The following is a 20,910-nucleotide window of genomic DNA, read 5'->3' as shown; positions in this document are numbered from 1 at the left end:
TATTAAATAAAATATTAATAATTTATATATTTATATAATATTTTATATAAAAATTACGTATTATAATTTATTTAAACATAAAAATATGAAATATATATTTTTTATTTTTTTAAATCAATTTATAATTTTTATTAAAATTTTAAATTATATCATCTTCACATATTTTATTCGTATTATTTTTAATATCACCGTACCGTAATTGAAATTACCAAAACTAATCCCAACAAAAAAGATTTGGCACTTGGCAAAACCAATGGTTCTTGAAATAGAACTAATTGTGGCACTAAATAAATCATTTATACGTTGTGAATTACGTATATAATACAAAAAATATAGTGAATATCCACATACCAAATATAGAATAAATTTTCTTATTCTTATCAAACTCATTACATTTTTACTAAAATTTTAAATAATGTTACTTCCATGTTTTTGTTATCAGTTCATCAAGCATCTATTAAAGGTAAGGATGTAAACACTGGGAAACATTACGGGATAAAATTCGTTTATATGTTACAGTGCAAATGATTCAAATTAAATTAAAATGAGTTGTAACATATGGATTCCTAGTTCAGTACAAAGAACAGAAAAGAAAAGAAAAGACTAGCTCTATAAGTTCAGTTTTCTTGCTAAGTTCAACAACACCTTTAAGGATTATATTCATCAAAGCAATGTGATGTAGAAATGAATTGGACAGAAGGATCAAATACGTGTAAAAGATTGTTTCCATTCTATGAACCACAACAGCCACCACTCTGAGCAACTGTTCCATCTCTTGCACTTGATGGACCTTGGGCACGGCCATAGCCAATCTTGATACCAGATGACTGCAAAAATTTCAAAGCAAAGGCTTTTTTTTTAAGTGAGACGTACTTTAGAGTTGTGATGAAAGGAAAATTAATCAAGCTGAACTCGTCTCTCAATTAATGAAAGCTAATTCTTGGTTTAAACCACATTACACAAGTTTATCAACCCTCCCATACAAAATTTGAACCATCTAAATCATGGCTTTCTTTAGTTTCTAGGGGTATTAAGAAGAGCCAAAATTTTGGATGGCCGGATTGCCCAGTAGATCACCTGAAACAATGCCAATCTTCTACATGGGGAGTGATAGCCCATGTCTAAATCTATAATCAATAGTATTACTATCGAGTTACTTTAATTCTAGCATGATGAATTAAAGAAAGAAATATAATGAATCTTTGGTTCTAGATATCCCTAAAATAAAAGTGGCTTTGATTATTACCTCATTGGATACATCAAAGACTCCTTCCTGAATGTTTTGAAGGATCTTTGCAGCAGTCTTTATGAAGGCCTACAAGATGATTCAGTAATTTAGATAAAAGCATTCATTAAGAGGAATGAAGAAAACATTATAAATTCCAACTATACAGATAACACTAGATATAAACAATTTGATGTGCTACTTAAGGGGTAAAACTTACCTCCTCAACATTTTGAGCTGTTCTCGCAGATGCTTCCAAGAACAAAAGCCCATTTTCCTTTGCAAACTGTTCACCCTCTTCTTTGCTAACAGCCCTCCTGTGAGAAAGATCACACTTGTTCCCAATTAGCATGATTGTCATGTTGGGATTTGCATGCTGTCGTGCATCTTCCAACCAGCTTGCTAGATGATTAAATGTCTCTCTCCTGGTCAAGAGTACAAATTTTCAGTTCAGTAGAAGAAAATTCAAATGTGCCAGAACTAGATTTCACCAGAAAAGGGCAACACAGATATGTTTTATAAGCTCTGAAAGTCGTATAATAAAAGAAAAAAATTGGTCTTAGCATTCTAACCCAGAGGAAATTAGATTAAGCAGTTGCTTAATTCCAAGGGAAAGGAAAAATCTAGAAGGAAAAGCTACAATAGTGAGATGCAGGAGGTGTAAACTTCACCTCTTCCACATTCATTATTTAAGCATGTTTGCACACCACAACCTTGTTTTACAAATCTCCACTACCTTGCAAATAATACCATATAATTCCACACCCAAAGACAATTTCGTCTCTCACCTGGTTATATCATAGACCAGAAGAGCCCCTGCTGCTCCTCTATAGTAAGATCTGGTGATGGACCTAAATGATTCTTGCCCAGCCTGAAATATAAGCAATAAAAGCTCTTGCTCAAATCCATCAAATCAATGAGCAATGAAACAAAAAATTGATCACACAACCGAAAAAACACTTATAATTGAGATCAGATAAAATATGCCATTAAATGCATTAATAAGCTAAGTTTCGTTGGTTCATCATTCCCTAAGTAGAAAGCAACCAACAAAGGAATTACTAACTCTTCAAGGTAGTCTCCCTTTTATGAAAGAAGGCAGACTTCCTACAAAACAACTTAACAAATACCTAATGTGTACAATACCGCCGAGAACATAATTTCCTATAAAACAAGTCGTTACAAGGACTAACTTATGCCTTTCCTTACAAGATTACTGAGTTCAAAAGCTTTCCCCTCTCGTCTGTTCACTCACCAATCCTACGATATTCAAACCATTAAACCAACTCAATACCAATCAAACAAAAAACAACTGCACACTTTTCCACTTAAAATGAATTTCAATTCCCACCAAATTCTACCCCAAAATAAATCCATATTACCTGTCATCATCTTCTTTTGCCTTAAACCTAAATTCTTCCATACCCAACAGCCAACATTCATTACTTTCAAATACCCTTTTTGCTAAACAGCCATAGAAAACATAAAAATAGAAACTTTAAACATAAAAGTCATGATTTTTACAGAATCTAAAATCTTTCCCAACACTCTCTTTGGCTCCTATACCTAAATTATTCATATGCCACAGCTAAGAAATTTAAATTTTATTACCCTTCTCACCAAAATTCATTACTTTCAAATACCCTTTTCGCTAAACAGCCATAGAAAACATAAAAATACAAAATTTAAACATAAAAGTCATGATTTTTACAGAATCTAAGATCTTTCCCAACACTCTCTTTGGCTTATATAACTAAATTATTCATATGCCACAGCTAAAAAATTTAAACTTTTAATACCCCAAACAACCCAACAAAGTGAAAAAAAAGGTTTAAAAGTGAGGATTTTACAGTATCCCAAATCTGAAGCTTGATGGGTCGGCCATCTATGGTGACCATCCGAGCACCGAACTCAACACCGATGGTTAGATCATGAACAGGTTGAAATCTCTTGTCCGTAAATTGCAAAAGCAAACATGATTTCCCTACGCCTGCATCACACCCAATCAAAACCCATAAAAATTTTAAAAAGCTGAAACTATTTCTAAACAATAATAATAAAAATAAAAAAAACCCAGATTGGGATTTTCAAACAGAGAGAAAGGCTACCAGTGTCACCGATGATTATGTACTTGAAAAGATAATCGTAAGACATAGTTCTCTACGTCGTCGTTTGAAGCTTCTTCGCTTTCTATGGAAATATTTTGGGGAAGAGCGAGGGAGAGGAATGTATATAGAAGAAAGAGATACGGTGGCGTTTGATTAACCGACAAGTTATCCGTTTGTCGCAGCTTCTTTCAAGTTTTGCGTTGGTTCGAAAAAATTGAGAGGCTTTTTGTTTTATTTTCTTTGGATGCGGATAATTGAACGCTTATGTAATAGCCTTTTTAACCTTGTTCTCTCTTTAATTATTATACTTTAAAATACTTGCTTTTCCCTTTTTTTTTTTTTTAATTTTTATTACTTTTTTTTTTAAATTCAAATAAAAAAATTTAAGAATCCAACCTTTATTTTATGCTCTAAAAATAAATCACATAATTGTTGATTATTTAATTTAAAATTTTAATTATGGATAAGCATATTCACATTTATTATATCTTGAATTTGGTCCATTAAAACCTTTTATGATTAAAAATAAACATGGATGCTAATTTTGGATTGCCAATTTCATAATTTGGGTGTATTTTTTTACAAAAAAAAGTATGAAAATAAAAAAAAAATTGAATTCTAACCTTATTAGATTACATTTTTTAAAGAGTGATTATATGAATTAAACTCAAATTTAGGTATAAATTATATAATTTAATAATTTAATTTTGAAAAACGTCAAAATTAAAAGTTGTAAATTCAAATTGAAAAACATGAAGAATAAAATGGTGTTGATTTTCCAATATAGATGTATTATAATGAAAATTCCTAGAGAAATATTGAAGGAATATTGGGTTTGGTTAGGCATTTGAGAAGAAAAATGAAAGAAAGAAACAGAAGATTTTAAAGGTCTATGTTAGCCATGAAATGGAAGGCATCTTGCTCACATTTTAAAGGTCAGATCCTTCAAGCCCCAACAATTAACTTAGGGGTGAGAAAAAAAAATAAAAAAAATTAAAAATTGATTAGAAATTATAGTGTTAGGTTGGATCAATTTTTTTATCTAATTTAAATTAAAATTTAGATATTAAATATATATTAAATTTGGATTAGAAAATAAAAAATAAAAAAATCGAATTGAATTATATATATTTTAAATTTTTATAAAATAAAAATAATAAATTTATATCAAAATTTATTTAAATATATTAAAATTTTATATTAAAATAATATATAAAAATAAAAAATTTAAAATTTTAAAAATTAATAAACAAAATAAAAACAAATCAATAAATTTAATTCAATTTCAATCAAATAAATTAAATAGAATAAAATTTAAATTTAAATTTAAATCAAAATTTAAAATTTTATAATATTATAAAATATCTAAAAAAATTCAAATCAAATCTCACTTAAATCATCACCATCCTTATCGTTAATGTCTCATTAAATATCGATCGTATGCTTTGATCCAATTCAGTCTCAATCCCCCCATCCATCTTGCTAGGGGTGAGCATATATCGACTCTAATCGATTTAATCGACCGAAATTATGAAATATGGTCATTTCGGTTCGATTTAATCGATTTTCGATTGTAATCGATTTTAAGATCGGTTAAATTAGTTAAATCGATCGGTTATCGATTTTTAAAATTGATAACCGAATTAACTGATCTTATAATAATTAAGGGTAAATATGTAAATTCTCTTTAAAAAAACCTAAATTTAACTTACCTTTTTTATAACTCATCCACCCAGCCGTTTCCCTTTCTGCTCTTTGCTCTTCCTCTGTTGCAGCTTACTGTGTCTCTGCCCTTTGCAGTTTGCTCTCTTTCAATCTCTTGCATCTTTGCCTCCCTCTTACTCTCTTGCTTGGCTACTTGCCTCATAATCTCTTGCTCCATCTAATTTGCTACACAAGATCCACAGTTGTAGAGATCAATCTGCCCAAGACGCCATCGTAAGTTCTTAAATCTTAGTAACCTTTATTTTTTCTTTTAGCGTGATGTTTAGAGCTGTATTCTTCCTGTATGTTTTAAGCTAAAGCATAACCCAAACAACCAAACCTCAGCCCCAAGGTATGCCCACGGTAATGTTTTTTTTGCTGGTATTTTTCAGTAGCTTTTGTTGTTTACTTGTTTAGAGTGATTCGATAGATGGACATTATCTCTAGCCTGGAAGGAATAGGTCTAGAACTTTCAGTGGCTTGTTTACTCCTCCAGTTGATTGACTAGGTTCTGGAACAAAAGGATCAAAAGTCAAAACCTTTCACGCCCCATGTTGGATTTATAGTATCTGTAACAAACTGTGAAAATACTCCTTTTAGTCGAAGAAAGCACTTTAACTTATAAAAATGAAGGGAGCAAGATTTTTAATAACAGTTTCTGCCAGTTTCGACTTGCTTCGTTAAATTACCAAAAGAAAGCAACAACTATTCGGACTAAGACGATATGGACAGTGGACTCAAGAAAAAGTAAAAGAAAATGCTATTTTTTAGCATGGAGGCTGACTGGGGAAACCAATTAATGTGTGGTAAAGCACATCTTTCTCAGATTGATGAATTTTATCTACTGATTTAGTTAAGTCTATTCCCCAAGCAGAATTCAAGCTCTGCAATTATAAGGATACTGCAAATGCAGCTAGAGACCAGGCAACAAATGCTACTCAATCAGCTCAAGAGTCTGTTCAGCAAAGACAGCAGCAAACTACTAGTTTTCTGCAGCAGACTGCTGGTTTCCTGCAGCAGACTATTGGTTTCCTTCAGCAGGTTTCTTCTTTATCTGTCATTCTCTTTCATCAATTCTTTTGCTTTTCAATAATAATAATAATACCTCATTTTAGGGTACATTAAACAGACAATTGATAAAGTTAACGTTATTTTGAGCTTTGGTTGAAACTAATGAAATAGGAATTTCTACTGTTGCAGACTGGAGAGCAAATGAAGGGCATGGCTCAGGGTGCTGTGGAAAGTGTGAAGAACACACTTGGAATGAATGAGAAGAAATGAAATCAAAGGATTGATGAGATCATTTGGTTATGAAATGAGCTGCAGCTTTAATAAATGCAAATTTTGTTGCTTTCTTTTGGTAATTTAAGGATGACTCATGGTATGGCAACATGGTAATGATGTGGACTAAGGCGATTCAAGAATGGTCCCACAACTCACAAGCGAAAGATAAAAATAGTTTAAGTGATTTACACCTTGAAGTAGAGTGTGTAAATACTGGATGTATACATAGAGAAATAAATTTAAAACACAACTATTCGGGAATAAAGAATTTAAAGAAATCTATTGTCAGAGATCTAGCACTTTTAAGTTTTAACTTTCTTACCAGATCTAGCACTTTTAAATTATGCTAGATACTTAAATTAAAAGTTAAAATAAATTAGCCTAAACTATGCTAGACACTTACATTGTTTGTTAATAAAATAAGCAACTAATATATAGTTTGATTAACAAACTATTTCATTATTTGAAATCCAATGTGTTCAATAATTGTGTGAATATTACTTTATTATTTTTTCATTATTTGAATATAATTTTATTTTTATTTATTATTTTAATATAATTCAATTGTTTATTTTTTATTGTTTGGATATAATTTGATCACTTGCTTTTTTTTTTTTGAAGATGTCAAATGAAGTGAATGATATGATTTTGGATTCTACAACTAATCAAACACAATTGGCCTCTCAACTTTCTGCATATGATGAGGCAACAAAAAGTGCAACTGCAAATTTCAAAGTGATGAGACGAGCATCTAAGCCGTGGTCAGAGGGATGGGACCACTTTACTAAATTTGTTAATGAGAAAGGTAATCGTAAAGCTAGGTGTAATTATTGTGACAGAGAATTTTTTGCTGATCCTAAAAAGAATGGAACCACCGCTTTAAAGAATCACATGAATTCTTGTAAAAAGGTTCCTCGTGTTAGTGGGGATAATGGTACTCAAACAGAATTGGTGTTGCCGTCAGGAGGAGTGGAATCTTTAGGCACTTGGAAATTTAATCAAGATGCTGTTAGAAAAGCTGTAGCTAAAATGATCATTCTGAATGAGTTACCATTTAGATTTGTGAAGTCGGAAGGATTTAGGCATTGCATGTCAGTTGCATGTCTTAGATTTCGTGTACCATCACAATAGACAGTTGCTAGGGATTGCTATCAGCTTTATATTGATGAAAAGACTCATTTGAAGTAATTCATGAAATCATCTTTTACAAGAGTATCTCTTACCATTGATACATGGACTTCATTACAAAGGGTCAATTATATGTGTCTTACGACTCACTTCATAGACAAAGATTGGAAACTAAACAAAAAGATATTAAATTTTTATCCCATTTCTAGTCACAAAGGTGAAGCTATTGGTAAGGTAGTTGAAAAATGTTTGCGTGATTGGGGGATTGATAAAATTTTTACTGTTACAGTTGATAATGCTAGTTTTAATGATGTTGCAATTGCATATTTGAGGAAAAAATTTAACAATGCTGGAACTAGTATTTTGGGAGGCAAATATCTTCATTTAAGATGCATTGCACATATTGTTAATCTTATTGTTTGTGATGGATTGAAGGAAATGAATGAAACAATTGCTCGTGTTAGAGGGGCAATAAGATATGTGAGATAATCACCTTCCAGGTTAGCTAAGTTTAAAGAGTGTATTGTGAATGAACATATTCAAAGTAAAAGTTTATTGTGTTTGGATGTTAGCACTAGATGGAATTCTACTTATTTGATGTTGGATGCAGCTCAAAAGTTTGAAAGGGCATTTGATGCATTTGATGATGTTGATCCTTATTATAGAAGTGAGCTTTTGATGAGAGATGGGGTATCCGATCAAAATGATTGGGCAATTGTTAGGAAGTTTTACCTTTTCTTGCAACAATTTTATGATCTCACCGTGAAAGTTTCAGGTACTTTTTACGTCACATCTAATACTTTTCATGATGATATATGTGATGTTTATTCCACTTTGCGAGAATGGCAATTAAATCCTGATGTTGAGTTGAATGCAATGGCAAAGAGAATGAAGGATAAATATGATAAGTATTGGAGAAATATAGAGAAGATGAATATGTTGGTTTATATTGCTTCTCTTCTTGATCCTTCAAAAAAGTTTCCTTTTGTTGAATATTGCTTCATGAAAATGTATTCTTCTGATGAAGCTTCATTGGTGATTAAAAAAGTACAACAAGCAATAGAAAACTTATTTAATGAATACAAAAGAATGTTAGAACTTCAGTCTGAGCAAGTTGGTGAAAGTAGTCAAGTGAGCTAAATGTCACAGCCCACCGATGATGAAAGTGGAAATGGAACGACAAAAAAAAAAGGAAAGCTTTAAGTCCAAGTACAAGAGGTATAGGATTGAACATGGCAAAGATGAACATAAATCAAAATTGGCTAAATATTTGAGTGAAGAGCCTGATGATGATAATAGTGATGACTTTGATGTTTTAATTTGGTGGAAACTTAATAGCCATAGGTTTTCTATCCTTTCCCATCTAGCTCGTGATGTGTTAGCAATTCTTATATCCACAGTTGCTTCCGAATCTACTTTTAGCACTGGTGGTCGTGTGCTTGATGCATATAGGAGCTCTTTAACTCCTAAAATTGTGCAAGCCCTTATTTGTGCTCAAGATTGGTTACGTAGATCTTCTAATCTTGATTCATTTCAACCTGAAGATGATTTGATACAGCTTGACAAAATGGATTTAGGTAATATTTTATTTATACTATCATTTATTTTTTAAGGATTATTATTTTTTATTTTTTTATTTGTTTAAAGCTTACTTTTGTTATTTTTTGTTTATATATTTTTAGATTTGTCAAAAATTACCTTAGATCCAGTAATTGATTAAAACAAAGGTGCATGGACCTTTTGAGGTAATTTCATTATTAATTTCTATGAATATTTACATTTAAAAAATATTTATTGTATTCATTGACAACTAATTAAGGTTTTAATCTTTTTAACATTTTAGGAAAAAATGAAGGATGTGCACCAAAGTTATGGGGTTCATGTATGAAGAATGCTGTTAGAACTTGGAATGTCCTTTAATTAGCTTGTTTTATGTTTTTTTATGAACTTTTATATCCATTTGTCAACTCGGAGTGTTCTTGTCTTGTTTTATGTTTTGTATGAGTTGTTAGCTCAATTTGTCAACTTAAAATGTCTTTTATGTTTTGCACCAAAGTTATGAGATGCATATTTGCTTGATTTGCTTTTTTAAGTTGGCTTGTTGATCCTTGAAAACTTGTTTATGTGTTGAAATAACAATTATTATGTATTGATGGCTTTGTTGGTTATTTGATATATGTTAAAGTAATACTTTTTAAAACTTATTATTTAATTTATTTTGATTAAATAAGTTTAAATGAGTATTTATTTGTCTTTTTTCTTGTAAAATATTGTAGAAATTATTAAATTCTTTAGTGATTTAGTTTGAATGGTATGTCAATTTGAGTTTTATTATATTGAATTTGTAGCTAAATAATTGTTCAAAACAAGAGAAAAAATGATGAAAAATTCGGTTATTTAACCGAACTAATCGAATCGAACCGATTTTTGATGGTTCGGTTAAATCGATTAGTTAAAATTTTGTTGGTCGGTTCGGTTACTAATAAAATAATATCGGTTAATTCGGTTATTGATTTTTTTAGACCGAATTAACCAAATTAACCGACTGCACACCCCTACATCTTGCTTCTATTACTTTATCTAGTTGTCAACATAGACCATTCCTCTCTAGCCTGGAAAATCATATGCCAACATGGTTAACGCATAAAGTGATCAAATGTGATGCTTTTAATTTCATATTAAAAGAATATATAAATATAATAATATATATATGTAAAAATTTAAATTTAAATTTATAAAATATTTTTTATAGAATAAAATTATAAAATTTTTAAGTTAAAATAGATAATATTTTACAAATTAAGTTTAAATTTTTATAAATTAAATCAAAATGATCACCGATTGATAAAAATTAAATATTATATTATAAAAATAATTACAAATTTCAATATTTGATATAATTTTGATCCTACAATTAAACTCAACTCGACAAAGATGCCAAACTTTAAAGGCAAAGAGATTGTGACATTCTTCTTTTCACATTAAAAAAAAATGTAAATATGATATGATATATATATAAATTTAAATCTAAATTTGTAAAATATTTTTTATGAAATAAAAACATGAGATTCTTAAATCAAAACGAACAATACCTCTTAAGTTAAATTCGGATCTCCACGTCAATAGAAACATTAAGATTTGAACTTTGGAATTTTAACCATGGAGGTCATATGCATTGAAACAAAGAGTTGGATTTATAAGATAATCTAGCTCGAGACTAGGGAAAATAATAAAGAAACGGTGTAGGAAAGATTTGAAGGTGGTTTGAAATTCACAACCGATAATTCCATGTGAATCATATCACTGCTAAAATGTTAAAAATCCTCATAAGATTAACGAACAAAATCTTTTGGTGAACAGATAACAATTGCAGAATAATGATCAGAAAATAGTTCTTTGACAAAGCACAAGTGAGGCTAGAAAGATGATCCACCAACAGGTAATTAAGTGTCGTCACTCTTCCATTGCATCTCCTCCTTCAATGATCTCCACTTTCTCCTTCAACGGCGTGATTTTTGTCAAGAGGACCTCTGTTGCCATAGAAATTAAGGAAACAAAAAGGGAAATTAAACAACCTACCACATTAACTTGCATGATGATACCAAATCTCGTTTGAAATTGTAAAGCACATTACTAACCTGTCTTCTTGGGAAAAGAATAGCCCTTGGAGCTGGTGTAAGTGCGAGGATTAGGTTGTAGATGGTTCCTCAAGTATTCTTTGCCGCCCTGAGGCATATACTTCAATAAAATGAGAAACTTGCATCAAAATGAACATAGGATGTCCTTTCCTAACAAAAAGAGGCTGTCAAATAGAAACAAACCTTGGTTATCACACAAATATCAACATTGCTTCCACTTCCTAGGTCATTGAAGATACCAGAGCATATAGCCTCAGTGACAAGTTCTATTCCTTCATCCCTCTGCCAGGAGAAAAATCAGTGACCCAGATTCAATGGATCAAAATATATTGCTAATTTATTTTACTTTATACCGTGAGCACTTGAAAGATTAATTTTACATGGAAAACACATATCATATAAGATTTTACACACAAACAAACTCATAGTTATAAAACATGTTAAGGTAGCCTATCTCTTCAATCTTCAAGATACCACAAGAATGGAATAGGTGAACTTACGGTAAGGCCTTCTCTGTATTTTGATTCAAATACTGCCATTGCTGCCAGAGAACCAGAACCCATTGTAGCAAATGGCAATGTGTCAGTTGATCCATGGGGATATATCTGCAAAATTTAACCATAGTAGTGATGAGAAATCAAACTAATAGAGAAGAAGCTACTGTTGATTTGAAGCCCCAAAAAGAGTTTAAAAAAACTCACAGTATGCAAATGAGGTCCAGTGACATCAACACCACCAAGTACCAAAGCAGCCGAAACATAGCCTTGGTAGCTGGACAATTTGCTAAGCAGTTAGAATCACATATTCTCTATAGACTATGCAGAGGTACGTTGTCAGTCAAAGAATATCAAAAACAGAAAAAGTTACTTGAAAAGGTGTCTCTTGAGAAGGGTCAATGCAGTAACAACCCTTGACTCTCTACCAGTATGATATCGGTGTAACTGGAGCTGTGAGCTGACCATGTCTGGGGATATGCATAAGACCATAACAATGGGTTAGCTACAGTCACTATAACAGTTTACAACCGAGGTGTTCAAGCATGCAATTTGAAGCAACTACTGATGTTTGCAGAACCATAGTAAACACCAATTTAAGAAAGTACCAGTAACTGCCTCTGTATCAGCAGCGGTTCCAGCTCCACAACAGTAAATGTTTGGTGCCATGTAATGAATTTTCTCACAATTCTTATCACAAACTATAGGTCCTTCAGTTGCTCTTGTGTCTGCCCCAAGAATAACACCATCCTATACAAAAATTTCAAGTGATAACAATGGCATCACATAACTACCATCAGAAGAAAGCTAGAAAGAACAGCCTAGATAAACAAAACAAATAAGAAAAATAAACTGCAAATGTCTGCATATCTATATTCCACATGTTTATGACAAAAAGAAGATAACAATTGACAAGTTGTCAATAAGATAGTGCCAGTTCTTGGGATTTTTTAAGTTCAGCTGCAGATATTAACTAACAACAACCATCTCAGTTTCTGCCTTATGAACTACATATTAACAATAGAAGCCACAAAGAGACACGACCACCATTTAACTTAAAATCAACCAACAAGCCAATCACATTGGTATACATGCCAATAGAATTTATTCCCATAATTAGTCTCTTTATTTCAGACTTTCTAAAGGGCTCATCATCTGTTGAAATGATAAAAATCTCAAGCTTAAAAGCACGATAGCACAGATACAAATCGTGAAAACAGCCACTTCAGAAAAATCCTAAAGCCAAGGACTATGATCAGCTGTTTCCAAATCCACCCTCACATAAACCCACTTGGAAGAATCAACAACTGGGTAATAACTAACGACACTCCAAAAATTCACCATCTTTATGTCTATAGGATACATTCATTAGTATAATCCATCCCTTCTTCTAATCTTTAATCTGAAAAAACAACAATAAGAACCGCAAACAAAGAGTTGAAACTTCCCATCATCAACCAATCAAAAACCCAAATGAGTTTCCAACTAATACACTGAATAAAGATAAAAGAACCAATTTTTATTTGGTAAAACAACAAACAGATTAAAATCCAATTTGGAAACCAAATTATACACTAAAATCAGGTGAAAAGAACAAAATTTTCTTGGTTAAACAAGCAAAAAGATTAAAACCCATACTCTAATTTTCCCCAAATTTAGTACCTGGAAGATCAAGCCAACAATTGTGGTACCCGTTTTACGAAAAGACGGCGGATTAACGCCTTTCTGTGCAAGCATCTCATTTCTTTTACAAAGATCGAAGCTGAATCCGCCTTTTGGAGGCATTTCGATCGCCGATTTCGACATTGTTTTTCCCTTAAATCGAATGGATTCTTTGACCTAAAAATGAAGGAGCAAATTAAAACATGTATAAAATTTAACGCAAATAAGAAAGGCTCATGGAAACCTGTTGGACAAGAAAAGAGTTTATGATTTTGCCAATAAGGGTCCCATTTTATAAGTTATTTTTCCTCGTATGCTACTTTAAATGTTATTTCACAAAGAGGCTTTCAATTTGTTTGTGTTTTGTTTTGCACCCTTTATTTTTTATTTTGATGATATATGTATGTTTGTTTTTTATATACTGTTATAAATGATTTAAAAGATTCAAACATATTTTACTTATTTTTTAATTATTATTTTTTTATCTTTTAATATATTTTAAGAGATATCTATCATTTTACTAATTTTATTTGTAAAATTTAAAACTTACACCGGTAATGATGAAATAAATTTTTTATATGAGTATACATATATAAATAAGAAGAAATTATGGGATAATGCATAATTGAACCATAAAATTGTTGAAAATCTATATTTTAACCATCAGATTCTAATTTTTGCAATTTGTGTGTGTTTCGTTTTGTACCGTTTATTTTTTGTCCTCAATCAGCTTTATCTATAAAAAGTTGGATTTTACTACAAATATTTGAATTTTCGGGCAAGTGTCTAAATGTATTTATTTTAATGGTTATATATATATATATATATATATATAAGTTTCTTTTTATACAATATCAATAAAAATTTTAATTTTATAAATAGATTAAAAGATCAACATATATTTTACTTATTTTTTAATTATTATTAATTTTAATTTTAATATATTTTAAGGGATATTTATATCCTATTAATTTCGTTTGTGAAATCTTAAACTTATAACAATACTGTAATAATTTTTCTGTATGAGTTTATATATTTAAATAAGAAGATATTATGGGATCATGCATAATTAAACCATGAAATTGTTGAAAAACTATACTTTTTTGCCAATCAGTCCATGAAACTATTATTTTGGTGCAATCCTTATTTTTATTGTGCCAGTTTGATTTTCATTGGAACTATTTAGTGTTCTTCCCATTGTTTAAGATTCAACCAATATAAAGCATTTTCTTTTATTTTTCATTTATTAAAAGAAAATTTATCCATTGACAACCAACATATATGAGGAATTCGTTTATATTAATGTAACTCTTATATTTTATTAAATGTTTGGATCAAATTATTAAATTTAAAAATATTATTTTGACTCAAATGAGTTGTGGATTTAATTTTGATCATGTAAGAGTTATATATATATATATATATATATATATATATATATATAAAACCTAGCAGAGAGATAGCAATGGGAAGCAGTTGAATTTTCTCCTTGACAAAGCATCCATACCACTGAACTTTACATCTGAAATTTACCATATTCTTCCAATAGATACAACCAAATCATAGTTTTACAGCACAAAGACTCTACGATTATATCTATATATACTTAAGTACTACAATCAAGTTTCAATATTAGCAGCCATAGCTTCTATTGGCTCAATCTCCAAAAGCAGGCCTCTCCTGAACTCCACATAGGGGTAAGCAAGAGGGAAATCATCTGCCATTGTTTTCCACCTGGTCAAAAGAAAAATGCAAATATACCCAAATCCCAAATTAATGATGGATTCAAAATCTTTTTCGGAGATGTTTACTTATTATATATATATATATATATATATATATATATATATATATAACTGTCGATAGATTTACGAATTTGATTCACGACAAATTACTTGTTTTTAAATTTTGAGGTGTCCATGGACACCATCTTTTTGCATGCGGATCTGTCTCTGTCTCAAATCCAATTATGATGCATATAAGAAATTATTGGATGTATTCAGACAGTAGGCTGTAGGTTAAAGTGTATGCTGTCTAGCAAGATTGAAATCAGATGAATTAAAGAAACATGCAACCTAATTATTGTGCTGGTTCCTAAGTGGGATGCAATGGCCTTTGAAGGATCCAATTAGGCCGACCATTTGACACGTATAAATTATTTTTATTCATCTGATCATATTTAATGGGGCTTTTGATGCTGACATTTTACCTATAGTTCAAGACAAGATGATGAAGGAAGAATGCAATCTCGGCTTTAGCAAGCTCAGCCCCTGGACATAGCCGAGGACCACCACCAAAGGGCATCACCTTTCTGCTTGTTGCTTTATCCTGTGGAAAATGGCCGACTATTTGATTGCAGCAGATGAAGAAAACAAGAAATAACATTGTTTCTGTAGGCTGATGCGGGGTCTTTTACTCTTTCTATGTCAAGTAAGCATCATGGCTAGCCATTACCGGCTTGATCTCTTTTTCATTCATTTATTTCCCTCCCTTTTCTTAATATAATGCCTTTTTTTTTTCACAAAGGAAAGGCACGAATACTGAGATTCAAACTTTAAATCTGTTGAATGGCGGTTCTTATGAATGATTGCGCGACATAATGTACTCTTTTTAATGACAAGGAACTCGAGAAATGTTAACTGTGCCTATTGACGCTAGTTGAGGTTATCTTTAAGAAAAAAATTAAAATTAATGCATAATCTGGTCTTCAATTTGGTGAAAATCATGCATTGAAATTAATGGAATTTGCTTTATATACATGTACTTGGACATGCATTTGAGGAGCTTTTGAGACAAGGGATACTTACAGTCCATCTCCAAGGATTAAAATCCATAGGATTTTCATGAAGAGATGGATCAAAGTGAGCTGCAGTGAATACAGGAAGAATCTTCCATCCCGAGGGAATGAAATATCCTGCATCAAATATATATAACCACAAGCATGATCTCCAAAATGTAAGAATTTCATTGAAATGATCAACATAAAAAGAGAAAAAAAAAAGGGTTGTTGAAGTTAACCTTTGAATTTGACATCTTGAAGAGCTACCCGGTGCACAAATTTGACTACATTTCCACATCTCATAGCTTCGTAAACAACCTAGACACAGACTACCATTTAAGTTTCTTTTGATACTACCCAAACACAAACTTGACACTCAAAATGCAAATTGCATGTGAATTCTCACTACTTTCTTACATTGCAGGTGAATTCCATTTTCTGGTAATCTTCCCAGCTCAAGGGTTCACCATCCTCTTTGCTTTTCCTTATTGCAATATGTTCTTGCTGGCATAATTGTTAGAAAAGAAAAATTAAAGAATTAAGTAATTATATCGATGCATGCATGGAAGAAAGAGAGAAGAGTTACCTTTAAATGTTCTAATGCATTTGGAGCATGGGCAAGAAAGTAGACAATCAAGGCCATGAGTGTTGCTGTTGTTTCATAGCCTCCAAGCAATATGTCCAACACAATGCTAACTGTTTCTTCATCACTCAGACTCTCTTTTGACAAAATTACATCCAAGAAATCTCCTTTTGCAAGCGCCAACTCCTCTTTTTTTCTTTCTTTTATAATCTCTCTAACAGTTGCTGAAAGCCTTGCTCTAGCCTGCATGCAAAAGGTAGTGAAAGAGGAAAACGGTAGCCTTAGATGTCAGAATTGGAGAACCTGATGCATAGCTTAGCCTAAGTGTGCTGAAATATCAGTACCTTCACTGCACTGGCATAAGGTGTTCCAGGGAGGTATACTGGCAAAGACACAAACCCTTTCATGTAAGTTAGAAAATCTTCCAGGATCTTCAAGGCTAGTGGCTCTTGTGGTTCAATGCTCAAAAGATGCTTCACCATAAGATTGAGTGCGAACTGTTTTACAACAAAGCAAGATTAATGATGGATTTAATTAAACATGATAAGAGAGAAACAAATATTATTTATAGTTTTCGATCCCATCCCACCTTTTTAACTTCTTTGTAGAAGCCAATTTCTTTACAATTTTTCCAAGAATTCATCATTGAGATTGACATCTTTTCAACACAATTAAGGAAGTCCAGCTTCGATTTAGAGGCACTGATGAAGCTGGCGCCAATGTTTCGTAGCTTTTTGTGAACATCCCCAGAAACAATAAGCAAAGAGAACTTGCCAAGAATGCCATGCATGGCCTTGGGGTAGCTGACCTGAAATAGCTTCTCTTCATTCTGAAGAACAAACAGGTTAAGCTCATGGTCGCAGGAAACTACAGTTGGGGAGCCAAACAGATGAGATTTGAACACTCTTCCATACCTGTCTAGCAGCAATGGAACATGTTTAGTGTCCTATAATCAATAGTACAAATAACTATGCAAGGCTACTTGGCATCCACGAAACATAAATATTTGAAGGTAAAAGACTCTCACAGTGAAAATAACAATAATAACTTGTTACCTAGAGCAATGTGCTTGCAAGAAATTTCCCATGGAGTTTGATCTGTGAGGCTTAAGGAAACCAAGAGTCTCCCCACACAAGGGCCACCCCATGCTCCCATGGGGTAAATTTGCAGGCTCTTGTTTTACAAAAACTTGTAGAAGTAAATGGAGTCCTAGTCCTAGCAAGAAAGCTGATAAGATGAAAGGAAAGAGATCAACCATATCTGCTTGATATGATATGATCTCTTGCAGCATTTTTTTTATACAAGTATGTAATAAAGCAAGGCTTGTCTCTGCTAGTCTTAATTTCTTTCTTAAGGGCTAGATTTATGTATTTAAACCAAATCCAATTGCATTTTTTTGTTTTAGATTCTGTTTTTAATCATCAATCATCAAAAAGGTTGAAATAGTTAAAGCTTTTAGAGACTTTTTTTTTTTTTTTGGTTTTAAACAATGTGAGCTGGATATAAAGCCTTTTAAGTGATATATATGTTTTATTAATTCATTGATAAAAAAAGAAAACATGTCGGATATTTCTATAATATTTGTCAAGAACAGTAAATTATGAATTTAAAATAATGAAAAAAAATCTTGAAATTTAATTTAATTTGTTCATACCACTATATTTAAGAGGTAATATTCAGTGGAGTTCAAATTTTAATACTTTCAATCTTTTTCTTTATCTTAAAGTTGTGATCTCTATTATAAAATATAGTGAAAAAAAATATTGAATTCGAGATTTTATCCAATAAATTTATTATAAATATAGAATTTAAATTTTAATACTTATAATTCATTCATATAGTATTATCGTATTAGGATTTTTTTGTATAAAAAAAAACTTCTTTTCCAACAATGGTAAATTGGTTTTAATTGGATAACTTATTTATGGCAAGTAAAAAGAATCACATTAGATCTTTGACCAAAAAGAAAGAAAAAAAAGTTGTGAAACATTTCCTAAATGTTAAACATTATTCTCCTAAAGGGCATAGATGCTACCAAATTCTCTATTGTAACAAGGAGTTCTAATATCTAAAAAAAATAAAAAAATTTTTTTTTCCCAATCAATGTGTAATCCCCATTTACAAAATGCTGACCAAAGGAAGTAGTGAGAGGCTTGGACACATATAGAAAATGGAACTAGGGTTCCCTAAAGGAAGAGCAAAGAGGGTCCATTTGGTTGGTGAATTTCTACCTTTTTTGCAAGCCAAAGAGAACAAAGACTTTCAAAACTTTTGATTGGGTTTTTCTTTTATGGTGCTCTAAAAATGGTGTTTCATAGAGATGTTTGCAATAATGCCCGACCAAAACTCGCTACTTTTTGCCTTCAAAAACATATTTTTTAATTTTTGTTGTCGAGTTTCGAAATATGTTCGGAGCTTAATTGATGCATTAAGGAGACAAGTTTTTATATCATGAAATTCGATTTCATGTCATAATTTAAATTAAAATTTACATTTTAATCATTTAAATTAAAAGTCTAACATTTTATATCACGCGATTGTTGACGACAATAAAGTTTTCACGAAATCAATAATTAGAACTCGGTTGAGGCAATGGTGCACGTGCAATGGATCATGGACCCATTGACAATCAAATGGTTGGCAACTAGAAGAACTAAATAGCTGGATATCATTCATTTTTCAACTTTCATGATTGCATGCCTCTTAGGGTTTCGGGTTCCCCTTTTTCAACCCTTTATTTCTTTAAAAACAAGTAAATTTTGAGCTTATTTTGGTGTTACATTGAACTTAGGAAACCCATTTTGTTGTTGTGTTGGTGCTGTTGGCCTGTCTTGTTATTTACGTGTCATTTGTTCAAATTAAAACTTGGTAAGGTAGGAAGTATTAATTCTCTCCCCACTTTGATTGTTGTCTGGCTTGTCTTTTGCTACTGTTGGGTGATGCTCATAGTTTGGTTTAAAGGTGTAATTGATATATTAATATTCACAAATTATTTGGATTTGATTTAAATAAATTTCAAATACGGTTCAATTATTGTCGAGTTAAATTCAAATATGAATTGTTTAATTTATCGAGTGAGTTAAATTCGAATATCTTAATGTTTATCTTAAATAATTCAAAAGTTTAATAGAACTTTTAAATAATAATTTATTTTATTTTAATTAAAAATTACTGTTTTATCCTTATATGTATTAATTTGAGTTTAAATTTGAACATATAATTAAGCTTGAAATTAAGTATGAGAATCAAATTCTTTTTTTTATTAAATTAATTTAATCGAACAAATTTGAGTAATTCAATTTTTAAGTCGAATCGAACTTGATATTAAAAATTAAAACTCAATTAAACTCAAATTGAATTTCGAATAATAAATTTCAAATCAAATTTGAACTCGAACTTCTCACTATATTACTTCAAATTGACTCAATTACACCATTAATTTGGCCTATCCCGTTATGTTTGGAAAATTTGTCCTTATTTGCTGTATATAATTACAATGAAAATTTGCCTTGCCTTTGAATTGTTTATAATTTAAGATTGGCTTATGAGAGGCATGCACATTTTAAATGGAAGTCATGAAAATTAGCTACCTGGCTCATGCATTGCACATGGTGAGGCCAAATCTGAGGCATGGTTTTGCAGGGACAATTTTTTTTTTTTTAATTTAATTTTCTCAATATGATCTTTTGACAATTGAGGCAACAAAGTCTTGATATTATGTCAGGCTTGCCATTCACTTAAAAATGAAAATTTTACCGAACAAACATGATTTTATTGTTTCCAAATATGTTCGAGTTATAAGTAGTCATATGTTCAAGTTATAACTTAAGTGGTAATTATATGTTTAAGTCACGTGCCCATTATTTTTTTCTCTGCAAAACTGATTTATTAAAATGTGCAGCATCAAAATTTTTATATTCAACGATTTTTTTTTTTTTTTAATTCGACGTAAGATTAAAATACATTGCCTTCTCTCTTGGAGCACTTAAAATAATACTCATCCAATTTCGTAATGTCTTTGTTAAAATTGACACTCTACTTACTATTTTTTAAAATATTTTGGTGTGATCAAATTTTATCATCGTATTTTAGTTCGATATCTTGTTAAGTGACCAGACCTACACACCTTGCTTATCTTCGCTAGAACATTTTGCGTGAAATCCAATAAATTAAGAGTTAATTCAAATATCATTTATCATGTAATCATTATCTTATTCTCACAAAATCGATTTGTTGAAATGTATAGTATCAATGTTTATATGTTTATCGATATTTTTTTTCTTGTTCAATGTGAGATTGAAGTAC

General features: G+C 31.0%; 3 protein-coding genes across 7 annotated transcripts; all 3 read right to left on the bottom strand.

Annotated features, from left to right (window-relative positions):
- Positions 1–462: 462 nt before the first annotated feature.
- On the bottom strand, positions 463–3,576 carry LOC111299553 (ras-related protein RABB1b). The gene is made up of 6 exons (XM_022894791.2): positions 3,334–3,576; positions 3,076–3,215; positions 2,014–2,096; positions 1,446–1,650; positions 1,247–1,315; positions 463–827 (listed from the first exon to the last, which is right to left on the bottom strand). The coding sequence occupies exons 1-6, from the start codon at positions 3,377–3,379 to the stop codon at positions 732–734; spliced, it is 639 nt and encodes a 212-aa protein (XP_022750526.2). The 5' UTR covers positions 3,380–3,576; the 3' UTR covers positions 463–731.
- A 7,100-nt stretch (positions 3,577–10,676) lies between these two features.
- LOC111299552 (proteasome subunit beta type-7-A) lies at positions 10,677–13,474 on the bottom strand. Of its 3 annotated transcripts, none has more exons than XM_022894789.2 (8): positions 13,244–13,474; positions 12,190–12,331; positions 11,955–12,051; positions 11,789–11,858; positions 11,588–11,692; positions 11,271–11,369; positions 11,088–11,187; positions 10,677–10,979 (listed from the first exon to the last, which is right to left on the bottom strand). In XM_022894789.2, exons 1-8 carry the CDS (start codon positions 13,385–13,387, stop codon positions 10,903–10,905), a joined length of 834 nt encoding a protein of 277 aa, XP_022750524.1. In that variant the 5' UTR covers positions 13,388–13,474; the 3' UTR covers positions 10,677–10,902. The 3 variants fall into 3 exon arrangements, 2 of the variants coding, with proteins under 2 accessions (XP_022750524.1, XP_022750525.1); XM_022894790.2 differs by having other exon boundaries at positions 11,088–11,175; positions 13,244–13,463; XR_016329852.1 differs by lacking the exon at positions 11,271–11,369 and having other exon boundaries at positions 10,754–10,979; positions 11,088–11,251; positions 13,244–13,463.
- A 1,262-nt stretch (positions 13,475–14,736) lies between these two features.
- Positions 14,737–17,904, bottom strand: LOC111300505 (cytochrome P450 724B1-like). Of its 3 annotated transcripts, XM_089746824.1 has the most exons (9): positions 17,661–17,904; positions 17,195–17,519; positions 16,950–17,102; positions 16,609–16,848; positions 16,440–16,526; positions 16,262–16,340; positions 16,051–16,157; positions 15,453–15,571; positions 14,737–14,977 (listed from the first exon to the last, which is right to left on the bottom strand). In XM_089746824.1, the coding sequence occupies exons 1-9, from the start codon at positions 17,894–17,896 to the stop codon at positions 14,863–14,865; spliced, it is 1,461 nt and encodes a 486-aa protein (XP_089602950.1). In that variant the 5' UTR covers positions 17,897–17,904; the 3' UTR covers positions 14,737–14,862. The 3 variants fall into 3 exon arrangements, with proteins under 3 accessions (XP_089602950.1, XP_089602951.1, XP_022751870.2); XM_089746825.1 differs by lacking the exon at positions 15,453–15,571 and having other exon boundaries at positions 14,746–14,977; XM_022896135.2 differs by lacking the exons at positions 14,737–14,977; positions 15,453–15,571; positions 16,051–16,157 and having other exon boundaries at positions 16,257–16,340.
- Positions 17,905–20,910: the final 3,006 nt, after the last annotated feature.

This window comes from Durio zibethinus, chromosome 18 (genome assembly GCF_047325235.1).
Source record: "Durio zibethinus cultivar Kanyao isolate XHJ-2024 chromosome 18, ASM4732523v1, whole genome shotgun sequence".
NCBI classification, from domain to species: domain Eukaryota; kingdom Viridiplantae; phylum Streptophyta; class Magnoliopsida; order Malvales; family Malvaceae; genus Durio; species Durio zibethinus.
This window is presented reverse-complemented; position numbering and strand designations above follow the sequence as displayed.

Bases quoted from the DNA above. Each gene is read 5' to 3' on its own strand.
- LOC111299553 (XM_022894791.2), bottom strand. From the start codon at position 3,379: ATGTCTTACGATTATCTTTTCAAGTACATAATCATCGGTGACACTG. The intron at 2,097-3,075 runs GTAAAATCCTCA...CTTATATTTCAG, and splicing joins AGCTTCAGATTTGGGATACT to GCTGGGCAAGAATCATTTAG. The intron at 828-1,246 runs GTAATAATCAAA...AAATTTTTGCAG, and splicing joins TCTTTGATGTATCCAATGAG to TCATCTGGTATCAAGATTGG.
- LOC111299552 (XM_022894789.2), bottom strand. From the start codon at position 13,387: ATGTCGAAATCGGCGATCGAAATGCCTCCAAAAGGCGGATTCAGCTTC. The intron at 12,332-13,243 runs GTACTAAATTTG...ATTTTTGTATAG, and splicing joins TTGTTGGCTTGATCTTCCAG to GATGGTGTTATTCTTGGGGC. The intron at 11,188-11,270 runs GTTTGTTTCTAT...ATTTTATTGAAG, and splicing joins ATATTTGTGTGATAACCAAG to TATATGCCTCAGGGCGGCAA.
- LOC111300505 (XM_089746824.1), bottom strand. From the start codon at position 17,896: ATGCTGCAAGAGATCATATCATATCAAGCAGATATGGTTGATCTCTTT. The intron at 16,158-16,261 runs GTTAACTTCAAC...TATTTGATGCAG, and splicing joins TCAAGATGTCAAATTCAAAG to GATATTTCATTCCCTCGGGA. The intron at 15,572-16,050 runs GTAAGTATCCCT...CATTTTCCACAG, and splicing joins TTAATCCTTGGAGATGGACT to GATAAAGCAACAAGCAGAAA.